Here is a 15187-nt window from a genome sequence, read left to right on the forward strand (position 1 = left end):
GTTTGTCTGCACATTGTTTTGCAAAGCTCTTGAGTCCACCTTTCCTTACATAAGATGATGAAGCAGGGAACACCTCCTCCTGCTGAGTCAGGAAAATAAATCAAAGGCATCCCTTTTATTTCTGTGGATCAGAACTCTCCTCAGTCTCCTTATGACCATGCAAATAGCCCTGCCTCCCGTTTCCTGCACACTGTGCTTGGTAAACACCTGTCATCACCAGTACTCCTCTCTGTTTTTCGTGTGTGTGTGTGTGTGTGTGTGTGTGTGCGTGTGTGTGTGTGTCTGTCAGATCCAGCGTGCCCTGCTTCGGAACAACCAGACTCAGCGTTTCTCCCAGAAACAGGCTCTCAGGCTGCACCAAGGCCTCGTCACCAGCACTGCCGAACAAGTGCGTGTCTGTATTTTGTGCACATGCTGGTGGAAGAAGTTTGTGTTTTTAATGTTGGTGTGTACCGTTTGTAATACGATTACGTGCATTGAAGTTTGTTTGACTTGCGTCTCACGTGTGCGCAGGTGATGGAGCGTCTGTGTGTGCGCGTGCAGCAGCAGTTGTGTGTCCTGAAAGGCAGCGAGGAAGGAGAGGAGGTCCAGACGGCCAGGCAGATCCTCAAAGAAGCCCGGGACTCGAGAGCTGTGAGTGGACTACCGCTTTATATCTCGTGTGTGTGTCTAAACTCTGACTCGTTTTATATCTAAGGATGTGAGACACAGAAACTTAGGAAGTATGTAGTTTGTCTAGTCAATTGTCTACAATTGTTAAAATAATAGTTTTATATTGGCAATGGATCACATGTCTACTTGTGAGAGGCTCGTGACAAACCCTCAGATATTTATCACCCGACTCTTTGCAGCTCCTCTCAGCTCTGCGGATCGTTAAAACATATTTTCAACTCTAATTAGACTAATGACTGTCACTCACACATCAAAGGAGACTCCCAGGTGGAGCAGTGTTCCTATTTAGAGCCGTTTCTCTCTGTGATGGAGCTGAGCTGGAGCCAGATGGGCTACAATAAAGATAACCAAATGTAGGTAAAGAAACAACAGCAATTGGGGATATTTTACGAGCTGATGGCAAGACAACTTAGCATAATTAGCACCTAGTAGCTACAAATTCAAGATTTTGAGTTTCCTGTACCTTTAAGTCATAATAAGGGTCACAGGCTTCTCACTGTCTAATGAGCCAACATCAAAGGTTAGTGGATCTAGAGAGATTTTCCACAACCTGGCAACCCAAAATGTGTTCATTTACATCAAAATAATTTATGGCTGAAAATAGACAAATTGGTACACAAAACATATCAGCTCCTAGATTATGATGATTTATTTTATTGATTAAACCAACTGAATGTAATGTCGTCAAAGTAAGCTCCACCTGTAACTGTTACTGTAACAATAATAATCCAAGCATATATCACATAGAATATAACTTTCAGAAGCTTAACGACAACATTCCCTTTGACACTCGATGGTTCCTCCACCGACGCTAACCTCTTCTCTTGCCTGTGTGTGCATCAGCTGTATCCCTCCCTGTGTGAGTTGGCCCATGTGTTGTCAGTGGACGGCCCCGTCAAGCAGCGACTGGACGCTCTGGCTGGAGAACTGGCCAAGGCTGCCGACAAAGAGCTGCAGGTATGTCGGGGGGGGACTGTGGCCGTAATCGCAGACACCAGCCATTCCCCGATGCATCCGTATTTTAAACAGTAGTGGAGCTCTGGACTAGTTGCATTTAAATTGCCCATTAAGTGTGTGTGTGTGTGGGGGGGGTGCAGGTGTGCTGACTTCAAAAGAAATGTAGCATTTAAATTCACAGCAACAGTTTAATATTTCTTGTAGTTGCGTTCTGTTCCCGTGGGGAGTCAGCAGCACAGCGCAGTCAAAAAGATAAAAAAGCAGCGCACCCCGAGGAGGACTCTTGGATACTCTCTATTGAATTTCAACTTGTGAATAATTTGCATTTCTGTTAGTGCTTTCAAATTTTTGCCGTCACGCAGAAGGCTATATTTTTAATTGCCCAAGGTCCAGATCAATATGCAATAATTCACTTCATGCGCAAGTGTCCAACTTCGGCGTGAACGGACGAAGTTGGATCTGGAAGAGGGCGGAGCGGATCGTCTGAATCGTTAGTAGTTGATACACGGATGAATGGATTGCTGCAATGCACATAAATAAAAGATGACGACAAGTCAGAGCAAAGGAGCTGGGTGAAGAACCTCAGCGAGCAGATAAAGAAACACCGTGCATGAATAATGAAATGCTTTGGAACCAGAGAATCATGACTGTGTATGTATTAGGAATGTGTGTGTGTGTGTGTGTGTGTGTGTGTGTGTGTGTGTGTGTGTGTGTGTGTGTGACGCATGTCTCGGTTCAACCGTCTCCAGGTGGTGGTGGACTCGATGGTGTCCTTGTGCCACGAGCTGTGTCCAATGTCCTGCTCAGCCGCTGAGAGACTCAGCACGCCTCTCTCGTCCATCTCCGAGCAAGTATCGATCCCGCGCTCCGCCATCCGCAACGCCCTCATGGAGAGAGCGGCTGAGGATATCAACAGAGCGCTGGAGTAAGGAGGAGGATGAGTGAAGCCATTCAAAGTCGAGCCAAGGTAGTGACTTTCATTCTCACTCCATCCTCTGTTTTCCTTCTCTCTCTCCTCTTTTCAGGGAGGTGAAGTTGTCTGTGGTCTCCTACCTGACCAACTCCATCGTGGATCAGATTCTACAAGAGCTGTACACCACCCATAAAACCCTGGTACTGGTAATGCCCCCTTTCTGCATGACTTCTTTGGAGAAACTTAGAGCAAAAACGTTTAAAACTGAAATCTATAACTTTCACAGCAAAGACGATTTGGGATCTAGTTCATCGCATTAACGTGAAATTGGTATTTAAAAAAAAAAAGTGTTTCACAACACCGATCTATAACAATGGATCATAACATTGTATTAATCACATAACATTACAGATTTCAGCTTTGAATTCAGACGAGTGTTTCAATAAATGTTGGAACTATTCCTTAATGTTGCTCAAGATAAATCTGCAATTCATAGTTTTGAGGGCAGAGCAACGGGCCAACATGGCGGCTCGCACTGGACTCTCCATAGAGACGCAGCGCAAGCCGGTCACATTTCCTTCTGTTCTAAAGAAAGCCAATATTTGGATCACCTCTCAACTGAAACAAAACAAAGATATGAAATCAAACTGCAGGTTTTTCGGCGCTTGCGATCCATATACAGCGTCCGCCGCCGTATTTCAGTCACGAAAATTCCGCCAAGTCCATGCCGGAGCTCCACTTCGGCGATGTTTACATCGGCTTGTCTCCTTGTCAGTTCGTGCATCTGCATCAACCATCCGGCATTTTGGCAAAACAACAGAAATCCCTCACTTCATAAGCAGAAGACAGCATTATTTTGCCCTCCGAAAACAATAAATGTCAGTCATTTTGTGAGGAAAGAGACCACATCTGTATAAATGTCCTCAAAGAATCACGACCCTGACATTGATCTAAACTCCACCTCCAGAAGTGATTGACAGGATGCGGGCACGCCCTCTGACTCAGACTTCTTTTCATTGGTTGGATCGTTTCCACACTTTGAGAGGATCCATCAGCGTTTAATACCGTTCCTTGCTGCTCATCAAAAACAACATATTTATGAATGATGATCCATGAGCAACCTACTGCCGCTTCTACAAAAGCATTCTCTGGCTTGTGCGGTGTGTTTGTGTGCGACATGATGATTCAGTACATGTTGTTAGTCAGTGTCTTTGCAGAGTAAGATGAGTCATGGATTAATCCGAACACACTGAGTCTTTACAGCGTAAGCAGAAAACATCAGTATTCTAAAAAGTCTGTTTATGATCACACGCACTATTGATCAAATGTTGCCAGATAAGTACAACTTTGCTTCCAGCTACATCAGTGCAGTGCAGAGATTTAAGTGAGCGTCGACCAGGAAATGCCTCCAGATCACACTTAGAAGTCAAAGTCACCACTCGAGAAAATTATAACATTTAAGATTCAATTTGGTGAGTTAAGAACCGGTAGTAGCAGAAGCTCATTATTGGACCCCTACAGCACGAAAGAGCGTCTGTAAAATGGAAAAATGGAGCGCCCATTCAAATCCGATGCCTTGAATGCTTGAGCTTTTTAGCATCTTCAAAGCGAAGTAGGCACTCTTTATTTATTTCAGCTGCTGTGTCATTACCATATCAGGATGAAGGGTTGTAAGTATCGAGCAGCTTTTCTGGGAGAATATTGCACTCAGAGACAACAAGACAAGTGGATTTGTGTCCATTAAGGACGTGATTGGACCCCTGCGGCTTCCCCTCTCCATAAAATTGAATTGTTTAAAATTAAGCCGGTGAAAAAAGATGCAAAAAAAATAGACGTCTGGCAATAACGCTGCCTCGCCCTGCTCTGTTTTGCATTCCATTCAGCCCCTCTGTCGTCGATCTCATTTTCTTTTTCTCTGTTTTGCTGCAGTGCGAGTTTGTCCTCTATCACGCCTCACTTTGCTTTAATACACCAGATATTGCGTTTTATCCTTGTTCTTCATGGGCTTCGCAAAACTACAGCAAAGTATCCTCTGCTTTGATTGGGAGCGTCTTGTGTACAGCGGCGGACGCGCTTGGCCTCTGAGATTGAGTCGAAGTGTGTGTGTGTGTGTGTGTGTGTGTGTGTGTGTGTGTGTGTGTGTGTGTGTGTGTGTGTGTGTGTGTGTGTGTGTGTGTGTGTGTGTGTGTGTGTGTGTGTGTGTGTGTGTGTGTGTGTGTGTGTGTTGCATCAGCTGAGGCAGGTGTCTCAGGTGAAGCGCTGGGATGACGTCGGAACGGGGAAACGCACTGTCAGACAGTCCAGAATAATGGAGTCTCTGGATTTCCCTGATGAGGACTTCAGCGTCAACCTGGGAATAGTAAGTGACATGCTGATGATATGTGTAACTAGTGAATTTCCTTTTTAATCCAGAGGTACACATGTGTAGGGTTATTCAGCATTACCTAGCAGTTGTTGGATGACAACAATTGTGAGTATCAGCTGATAGTTTAGGTCGAGTGAATTCACTAGTTTCAGCTTCTGAAATGTGCATTGCTACCTTTCTACTGTAGCCAATCCTGTGGATTAAATACCATTTGGATTTTGAGCTATTGAATGGAGAAAGTAAGCACTTTCAGCATGTACACCAGGATGTCCTGCTGCATCAGCTGACATTTCTTGCGAGCCAGCATGCGTTTCTGACTCACAATCATCTGCACAGCAGATAAATGAGCAAGAAGGAAGTTCAAGGTGCAGCGTTATGACATAATAGTATATCCCAACTGAATGCATACTGCATGGGGCAGCAGCAGCAGCAGTGTGTACTAAAAGCAGAAAGAAAACCTATGCGATTTGGAACGCAGCTCACATTTCCCATAATCCCTGTAGCTTCCCACCGCAGAGAAGATGCTGATTTCCACTTCTTCGTACCGTGTCTCTCTTCTCTCCTTTACTGAAGAGGATAAACATGTTGGAAGTAATCTTCTTCATCTTTCCTCCACTTTTTCAGGAGGAACAGTCCTTAAAACAACCAAACCGATTTCCTCTGAAATACAGTCACAGCATTCTTTTTGTTTTTGGTTGTTCAGGACAGTTATGGTTTCAATATACTGGTCATTTATTAATGTGGAAATGCAATACGTAACCCACTTATTCTCTTTGCTTGCTTTGTGCGTTGTTGTCCCGTCTGTGTTACAATATTTAGATGTTGTCACGGGATGTGGTGGAGGACTCAAATGCAGACAAGACTAGAAGTTGAGTGAAGCAGGTATTTAATGGATAAAGAGATCGGAACAGGAAACTTACAGGAACACAAGAGGGAATCCACAGACGAGACAAGAGACGGGGGAATGAGGCAGGGCAGGCAGCCGGGGAAACCCGGGAACAGGACGAGCCACACGGGCGGGCAGACATGAAAATGATCTGGCAGTGAGTGGGTGTGTGACTGGGGTTTAGTGATGCAGCAGAGTGAGCCGGTGAGAGTAATGAGCCGACGAGGTGGGTGTGACTGGCAGGTGCACTGAATAAACTGATAAGGTGAGTGAGAGATGGACAAAACAGGATAATGGTGGCAGAGCTGTGACAGATATAGTGTTGGAAATAAAGTCACTGCTCAATATGCGTTTGTCTCCTTTGACAAAAGGACACAATGGCTCTTAAGAAGAGGAGCTCCCGGACTAGAAGAATCCGTCCCGTCTCCACCCGACAGAGTGAGTTCTTGTGCCTCGACTCGCAGGCTCAGGGTCGAGCGGTGCTTTAACTTTTCTCACAGTAGTGACTGTGTTATTAACCAGTGTATGTAATCTTGCATGCGCTATCTAAATATTGGAGGATTAAACCCTTTTTAAGTGATAGCATGGCCTTCTCTGTGATACAGCCGTCGGGCCCAACTTGACATTTTTGCCCCACTAGTGGTGATGGTCTAAGAACAGCAGAGTGTCTTCTCCATTTCATCCATTTTCTGCCTCACAGGGCCACTAAACTAAAGGCCATGGACGGTTTTCATATTTGTCGCTGTAAATAACATTATTTTGTCTTGTTGTAGGTCTAGGTGATGAGCCCAGTCCCTCTCCTACCCCCTCAGCCCCACCCCACTCTGCCCCTCTTACCCACTCGGCATCATGGGAGTGTCTGTCCACCCTCCCGACCAACGGCTCGCCCTTGCGTCACGTGACCCACGTCAGGCCTCGCCCGCCCCGGAGACACAGAGCGGGTCACCCTCCCCCGGAATCTGTAAGTCGGTGGCAAACGGCGTGGCAGTGACCTTTGACCTCACTCTGAGCTTCAGTTGGCAGGAAGCGGCTTTCCCTCGAGCTTCTTGTAACGGGGGAAACTCCAAAGGGCAGTTTCTCCCCCATCAACAGATTTGTAGCTTTTTTTTAAACTGTGTATGGCATCTGGATCTTTTTATGGCAGCTGGAAGGGAAAGTTTTTACTACGCTAGCGGCACCACTGTATATGTTTAACTGCCCCAATTGTGGACGTCACGCTGCAGCATGATGCTCAGTCCGTGTGTTTTCACCAACGAGCTTCAGAGGCGCGTTGAGGTGAGAAAGTAAACCCGAGATGTTTAGTTGTCAAGGCTTTCTTTTTATCTCTTGCGTTCTTTGCGTGAACTGTTGTTATTTATCTCGTTTTCCGTTTGTCAGCCTTTCAGTTTTTTGTCGACATGGCAGATTGATCATTGTTATCCTGTTATTCTATTTGTTTCCTGTTATGCGTGTGTGTGTGTGTGTGTGTAGCATAGTTCGGAGAACGGAGGGGTCAGTATGCTGGAGGATGGACTGCCTGACTTCTACAGCAAGAGAGTTCTACCCGACAGGTAGCTCACAACGTCAGCTTGCACATTCAGCCAGTGCTTTCAAACTATTCCTCTGATGTACAGGTGGCGGTAACGCTCCAACAACAACACAATGGAGCAGCAAAGCATCGATAAAATAAATACTGACAAAAACTAAAATAAGATATATTCAGACTGAGTTATTACACATATGAAATATGGACTGTTGATACAAGGAGGATGCAGACTGCAAGCTAGAAAACATGGATGTAAACAAAGCACGTTTGAAGTTTATGAGAACAGCTGGCTTTGCAAATTATTCATAAGGAAGGAAATGCATTCAGCATGATTGTTAAGAACACACACATTGCGTTCTGGTGAGCAACACTGAATGTAGACAGAAGCTTTCTTTATTTACGAGGAAACAACAAAGGGCACAAAGTTAGCGAGGAGCTGGTGGATATAGCAACTAGTGGGAACGGTCAGCAGGTGGCCATGAACAGGAACCCAAACCAATGCCTGTGTTCCTCAGCATCCGCTAGATGTGTAAATGCACTGCTTGCCATGTCGAGTTCAAATATGATAATATCTCCCCACCGCTGCCACCAAGCAGGCAAAACAATCATTTGAATGCACGTTTTAAGTAAATCTTAACTTATGTTTGTCACCTCAATAACTTATGTTTCCGGGGCAATGTGTTGCCACTCGGTATGATTATTGCCGTGCAGTCAGTGACTATCAGTGTCTCCCAGAGCCGCCAACCATGAAGGGAAAAGGCAGAATCATCACGGCCTGTCTTCCTAAACCCTGACTGATCGTTTTAATCATAGTTATGGGATCGTCTTCTCATAATTATCATATAAAAAAATGTTTTAATTACAATATGCTGAACTGTAATCATGAGACACTGAGTTAGAATTGTGATGAATGCAATTCATAATTACGGGAGAACGCTTCTGAGTTTGTTTGTTTCTCCCTTCGGTGAACGTAATGTGTTTCAGTAAAAATTAAATGGAAATGTTATCAGTGTTCCATCACATTGTTTTTAATTGGAGAGAATCATTTCATACATTTCATCCAAATAGAGCGGAATGATAGAAACCTCTTTAATTAAAGGGGTCGTTTTAAACGTGTGTCTAAACGCATCATATTAGCCGTGTATGAAGATGTGAATCTGTGTCTTACATAAAACTTACCAAACCGCTGCACCAAAAATAACAATATGTTAAAACGCACCTAAGAGGCGGTCCTCCTGTATGCTCCGTACAGTTCATTCTACATGCAGGACAACGGGCCATGCTGTTATGCTCTCATGTCACGTACTGGTAGTGATGATGAATGAGCGGCATGCTCCTGAAGCACTTTGCCAAACATGTAGAGGAGAGTTTGTTTTGCACTGAATGGAGACCTACTTTGTAGCTCTCTTTGTTCAACAACCAGAAGATATTCCATTCTATGAAATGAATCATCTTGTTTACTGTCACAGTCCATTCTCCTGTTTACGGATTCAACTGCACAGTGGTCACGCAAAGGTAGTCTCTTTGCTGTCTCTGTATTAGAGACAGTACTGACTGTCTGTGAATACAGCTCTGTGGCAACGCAACTATATGCTGAAGAAACGCAACAATAAAGCTCGACTAAGCATTTTAGCATCTTTTAGCTCAATGTTTTGGTTTACAGGTCTGCAACTTTCTGCGTTTTCTACGAGCTGTGAACATAGTGGAGCAATTTGTGGAGCAATTAGCAGCTAAAGAGCTATATATAGAGATGTAAACTGAGCTAAAAGAAGGAATATTGGTGTCCTCGGGTGGAACTCTTATGTTCTGCTGGATTGATGAATAGTTTTAGACTCAACAGGTAAATGATATGCTAACGTTGTGTTTACAGCTTGTTTTCCCAAAACAAAATCAATCATTGCAGGTTTAAAGCGGCACTTTGTCAAGTTTAATTTCAGGATGTAACCAAAATAAGATCTCTTATATCTTTTATGAGAATTTTTTTAAACCTGTATATTTTACAGCATAAATATAAGTGAAACTATTAAAAAAATAAATGCAAAGACTGACATGAAATACTCCAACAAGTGTTTGCCAAAGAAACACAGTTCACTGGGTTTAGACTTTTAGGTTGGTGTAATAATGAGAACACATTTATGAGCAACTTACTTTATTTGGCTCATAGTCGTTGATTTTAGATTGTAATATAATCATACGTGGCTCAAAAAAGAAGTTGAAATCAAACAGCACTACGACTCCCCAAACCACATGGAAATAGTAGTTCCTAAACGGTTAGGTCACATGACGGTGTGTGGTTAATGCTCACCAGCAGCGCGTGAAAAAGAAAGGCATGAACTGTGCCTACTGCCTTCGGTCACATACATTCAACCATCTGCACAGGCCCACTCGGAATGGAAAAAAACCAGCATTGTGGTCAAATGGGTCATGAACATAAGTAACTCTTATATATGATGTACACTGGTCAATAATGCTACAGCTGTCCTTTATCTGCCTGTTCTTTTACCAATAACCCTCTCTGATTTCCCCTCTTTCTCTCCCCTTCAGTCAGTTGTCATCCCTCCATCAGGGCCAGTCGCTGAGGAGGAAGAAAAGACGCAGCGTCTTGTCCATTTTCTCCGGCTTCCGCAAGAACCGCAACTCCACCATCTCTAACCAGGACTCTGAGTGAGTACGCAGCACCGGGGGCCTGCAGGGGAAGGGGGGGGGGGGTGAGAGGAGCATTTAAGTGCACAGACCCAGAGAATTAGATGGCTGTTAAATGAATCCAGCGGCGGGCGTTAACGTCACTTCATTGCTTCATAAATATTTGAATGGAAGAAAAATATTTCAGCCCTTGCTTTTGAATTCTATGGCATTGCATGCGTTACATAACAGCACCAGAGAGGAGGAAGTACAAGGCGGAAGACTTATTTTAAAAAAATGACACCGATTAATAACTGTGGGTGGAGAAATGCCTTTTTAAAAGGAGTTCCAGTTGCAAAAGAACGGGGAGAAAGAGGCACTCGTGAGAGCTGCGTGTGAGTTTCAGCCGACTGAGGCGCTTCCAGATTGAACTCAAAGGAAATGTGACTGAAAGCTGGTGGCACCGGTAATGTATTCGCCTGTGCTGTTGATCCACCGTGCTGCGGCGCTGGAGTTACACTCTGTGTACACAGCTGTGTGAAAGAGGACTACAGAACAGATGTGTACGATGTAGTGTTCTACCTGCAGATTGTTCACCTGGCCGCCTCCTGCACACATTCCTTTTCTCTTCCTTTGGATTGTATTTATTGTTTATATTTTTTTATTTATTGTCTTTATGCAACACAGGGATGCACAACGGAATGCACATTGCAACTCAAGAAAAACATGACAGACGAAGCAAAACGCATGTCTGTAGGGCATATTTTAGAATTTGCTTCAGGAGGAATGTAGACGAAAACACTTCTCTGGGCAGATACTATGGCTGACATTTTCACATTAAAAACTCGACATCAGGAAAACATTGTCCATCAGTTCTGCGCTGTCTTTCGCTCGCTGTCCTGCGGTTCGCCCATCAAGTGCTGCTTGAAACGGAAGGCCACGATTAGGCCAGTTCTCTGTAACGATGTGGGCTCAACAGTCATCGACCTCCCGTTGCTGGGTTCGCCCGAAAGTCTTATTTTCCTGCGACCGAACTTCACCTAACACTTCCTCAAACTCATAAATACTCATCAAAATCTCTTGTTTTTTTTTTTTCCTGTGTCTGCTCCAGCAGCCCCTCGGAGAACGTCTACTCCATGATTCAGCATTCTAAGGAGGCTGTGAAGCCCGAGAGCACTGTTCCTGGAGCAAACGGGACCATGCCTTCACCCCGGCCCGTGCAGGCTGTGCCTGTGCCTGGGATGAGGGCTGCCAGTCCCTCCTGCCTCATCCAAAGACAGGTGCAGTAGTGAGAAATCCAAACAAATTCACCACCGACGGTGAATCCTGAAGCAGCTCCGAGGATGCCGCGCTCCAGCCTGACTGTGACCTTTGAACTCGGGGCGACGCTACGCGCGCGTGTGTTTTGATTTACAAACGATTTCATGACACAGTGCATCGATGTTCCCAGTCTTTATCGGCGCTGGACGTGTGTCGCTTTCAGAGATGTGGCCTATCCATTCAAAGTCCACGGATCCTCTCTGAGCCTTGAGAGGATTTGAGGACATCCCCGAGAAAATGAGGGATAATTAAATTTTCGTATTAATTGAATTCACTCGAACTACAAAATGTTAATCGTAGCCCTCACTCTCACCAGACTAGATAAATGATTCAGTGCATCATTGACAACAGGGTATCCTACACAGTATATTATAAGGTAGGTGAAGTCGGATGACTTTTCTTAAGGTTTGAGGGCTCTTTTGTTTTTGTTTGTCGTTGTCCAGTCCACAGAACTGATCAGCATGGTGTACAGCTGCATCGGGGCAGAAATCGAGGACTCTGATGGGAGCAGCTCCTGCGACATCAAAGAGATGGACCAAGATACTGACGGAACGACCGCCGTCTCCGACGCAGATCCTCGACCTAATGGCCACGTGGCGTCCTCCAAGCACCAGACGGACAGACAGATGGAGATGGGCTGGCAGGAGAGGATCGTTCCCCTGACAGACCCGCGGACTGGCACGGAGGAGGACAGAGAGGACGGCGGTGGGAGTGGGAGCGCGGCCCCCTGTGGGCCGAGGCCAGAGCCACCTCCACAGAGCATCAAGCCCAGTCTGGCTGTTATGAGGCAGAGACACCTGCAGGAGAGTTTAGGTACTGCAGCTGAGACCACAAGCAAAGTTGTATTGCAGTTGTTGTCTGATTGTTCTGGCTCAGTTTGAACAGAGTTTCAATGTGCAAGACTCTTTGTACAAACAGCCTAACGGACTTTCTAAATGTTACTTTAAGCACAAAACGCTGAACAAACACAAAATGCAAAACATTAAATCACATTGTTCAAGCAAATCTAGTTATTTTAGCAGCTGTGCAACACAATATTTACACACTGTACAAACATCACCACGGTGGCAAAAGAAATCCCTTTTATTTCCTTTAGTAACTGTCAAAGCTCTGCCATGGATTGAGTACCAGGAGTTTGAGTTGTGGTTTAATTGTACAGTATATTACATTAAAGTTGGAGCTGACTCTGTTTTACAGTAGTTGATTACATTTTCGAGTTCAATTTAATTTCTTGTGTTTGATAAACAGAAACGGTAAACTGATGCAGTGACGTTCAATCACATTTATTGCATGAACATTAAAACAGGATTAATGTAGTGTGAAGTCATAATGCTGTCGGATAGATAGTGATGCTTTGGTTTAATTACTGTAAGATGAAGACAGCTGGCTGGCTCTGTGTGATTCTACGCTTTTTTCTCAAAAATCCATTTTCTGATGTTAAAATGCAGCATGTGGCACCTTTTTTAAATGCCTCAATCGATTGTAATCACGAGCAATAATGTAACATTCATGATGAATTACCAGATCTGCATGTAGTACAAAGGAATGTATGGATGGCCGCTAACAATACTGGTTCACAGTGATACATGTTTGTAGCTCTGTTCTGTGAACAGTTAAAAAAACACAGCTCTCTGGGGAAAGAAGAAGAAGTAAGGAAACCACGACGGTAAAATCAAGGATAGATCAGCGTCATTAAAAGATTTGTTCAAGACAAGTCTGTCAAAGTGAGTTTAATGAGAGACAACAGTACAAGCAGGCGGAGGTTTGATTGGCTCGGTCCCAAAGGTAAAGGTACGCTGTCGCAAACAATAAGGGCCTTCACAGAGAAGACGGCCATTGTTCAGGGCTGTTGCTGGTTTCAAGTCCAGACTTTGTAATGAGCAAAACTACAGACTACACTCCGGCTCAAAGGGAATTAAGAGATCGGTACAACAGCTCGAGGCCAGAGCAGGTCATCCCAAAACATCAATGAAAATAAGCTTTAGATTGACAATAAAAATTGTGACGTTGCCCAGAAGAGTACACTTTCTGATTGATAAAAAGTGAAGATATGATTGATAATGGCTGCTGCTATTTTTCAGGGACAACGCATCAGCATGTAGCCATAGTATATGAGCATATGCACATACGTAGTAACAAGGTGCCAGCATCTTTTGCATATCCTTTTGTCTCAAAGTTGTAGAAATCTCTTCACATAGAAATATACTTATTCTATTGCTTTTGTTTGGAAATGATCGCCCCGACTACACTGGGACTGAAATCACAGCCAAACGTATAAAGCACAATTACAGTGTGGACTTGCTCCTCCGTGTTGAGACTCGAGGGCTTTTTTTTGCTGACTGTGTTGTCTCACCAGAAGAGGCGGGAAGGCTGCAAGGAGAAGAAGACCAGAGTGAAAGGAAGCATGACGAGAAGCCGAGAGCGCGAGGGCCTGAGGGACAGCGTCCTGTGCTGCCCAATCAGGTATGTGTACAGCATGTGAAACCGACGGCGCAAAGCATTCACTGCTGACTCTCTTTGACGCGTCACATAGCACACCAACCTCCGGTTCCTCCCGCAGCCCGGTCTCGACCTCTCAAGAGACGACACCACTCTGGAAAAAGTGGCCATGGCCTCTCCCAACGCCTCCCCCGTGAGTCCAGGGGAAGAATCGACCGATGACCAGAGGAGCTTGCCTCCTGCTCAGCCAATCATCGAAGAGGAGGGAAGTCAACCAGCATCGGCCAAGCCGGGGATAGAAGCAGCCGACCCAGTCAGTCAAGGTGCTGAAACAACCTTTTTTTTCTTTTTTGTGTAAAAAGTTTCAGATCTTTTATTGCTCTGTATCTCCATTGTAGATTTAATACAGATATCTGAGTTCTACTAGTTAGAATAAAGTGGCAACATATAGAACACTGTTGATGATGACATCTTCAAGACCATTTCGACAGAATATGATCAGATGATGATGATGATTCTTTTTTTGACCGTTCCCCCAACCAGATGAGGAAGAAGGTCATAATGGATTTCCAGCAACATCGCGTCACACCAGGAAGTCCAACTCGTCTGACATAGGTATGTCTGACGCTGTTGTGCACACATTAAGATGAACACAACATGCATGTTTAGTTCTACGAACGGATGTCTGACACAGATGCACATCTCGCTGTTTTTGTTCATAATTCATAACAATGGCGCAACGCCTTTTTGTTGTTTATTATCAAAAGAAGGCAGCGCGAGTCTCTTATTTGATGTGCTCCCATGCCCGTAGAGCTTCCTGGCTGCGTTACCGCATTGCTGCTTCACCCTGCAACCCCTTTTCTGTTCCCACACCCCACTCTCTCTGTGTGTATGTGCGTGTTCTCGTGCCATTTCCCCTCAGGCATGGAACGGAACAGCCCATCAGATCTGGAGAGGTCCTCAGATCAGAGATTTTCTGTGAAAAAGAGCTGTTTCCCCGAGCACAGCAACAGATCTCTGGACTACCCTGCTGGGACCAGGTGTATGTGTCTGTTTCACTTCCTGCCAATATGTGTGGTGTGACAACCATGTAGCAGGAAGAGTTTGCACCCTTGAGTTTTAAAAGATTTTTTTGCTGATATGTACTGTTTTAATTCAAAGTCGACTGAAGTCAGTAACAAATTCAGTTTCTGAAGCCAAATAAGAAGGTTTGTACAGTTTAATTTGATGATTTATTTTTTGCAAAAGATCAACTCAACATGGATGAGTCATACCCAACATATTGCATGCATGCTTGTTCCGGTATTTTACGAATGGCTGACCAAAAACAGAAATCCTAAAACATCATTTAAAGATGTAATTTGGCTGTTTTCCAGAAACGTCTCTCTGCAGCCGGATCTGACGCTGCCTGGATAAGCGCGCTATTAAACCAGAACCCTTAAACAGATAAATCACTCCTGAATTAATTCCAGCCGATTCCTTTTTGAT

The 15187-nt window shown here is 44.5% G+C and overlaps 1 protein-coding gene across 1 annotated transcript in view; it reads left to right on the forward strand.

Moving 5' to 3' along the window:
• carmil3 (capping protein regulator and myosin 1 linker 3) overlaps nt 1–14782 on the forward strand; it is a gene marked incomplete at both ends in the record, with an annotated part of 60999 nt that extends 46217 nt beyond the window's left edge. The window contains 16 exons of the mRNA XM_079284947.1: nt 290–388; nt 514–633; nt 1516–1629; nt 2379–2554; nt 2655–2742; nt 4776–4901; nt 6165–6231; nt 6567–6754; nt 7264–7343; nt 9863–9982; nt 11055–11220; nt 11704–12073; nt 13617–13723; nt 13821–14022; nt 14243–14314; nt 14622–14782. Of these exons, the coding sequence (XP_079141073.1) occupies nt 290–388; nt 514–633; nt 1516–1629; nt 2379–2554; nt 2655–2742; nt 4776–4901; nt 6165–6231; nt 6567–6754; nt 7264–7343; nt 9863–9982; nt 11055–11220; nt 11704–12073; nt 13617–13723; nt 13821–14022; nt 14243–14314; nt 14622–14782 (2256 nt within the window). The remainder of the gene's footprint in view (nt 1–289; nt 389–513; nt 634–1515; nt 1630–2378; nt 2555–2654; nt 2743–4775; nt 4902–6164; nt 6232–6566; nt 6755–7263; nt 7344–9862; nt 9983–11054; nt 11221–11703; nt 12074–13616; nt 13724–13820; nt 14023–14242; nt 14315–14621) is intronic.
• Between the last annotated feature and the right edge of the window lie 405 nt (nt 14783–15187).

This window comes from Melanostigma gelatinosum, assembly GCF_949748355.1.
Source record: "Melanostigma gelatinosum genome assembly, chromosome: 15".
NCBI classification, from domain to species: Eukaryota; Metazoa; Chordata; class Actinopteri; order Perciformes; family Zoarcidae; genus Melanostigma; species Melanostigma gelatinosum.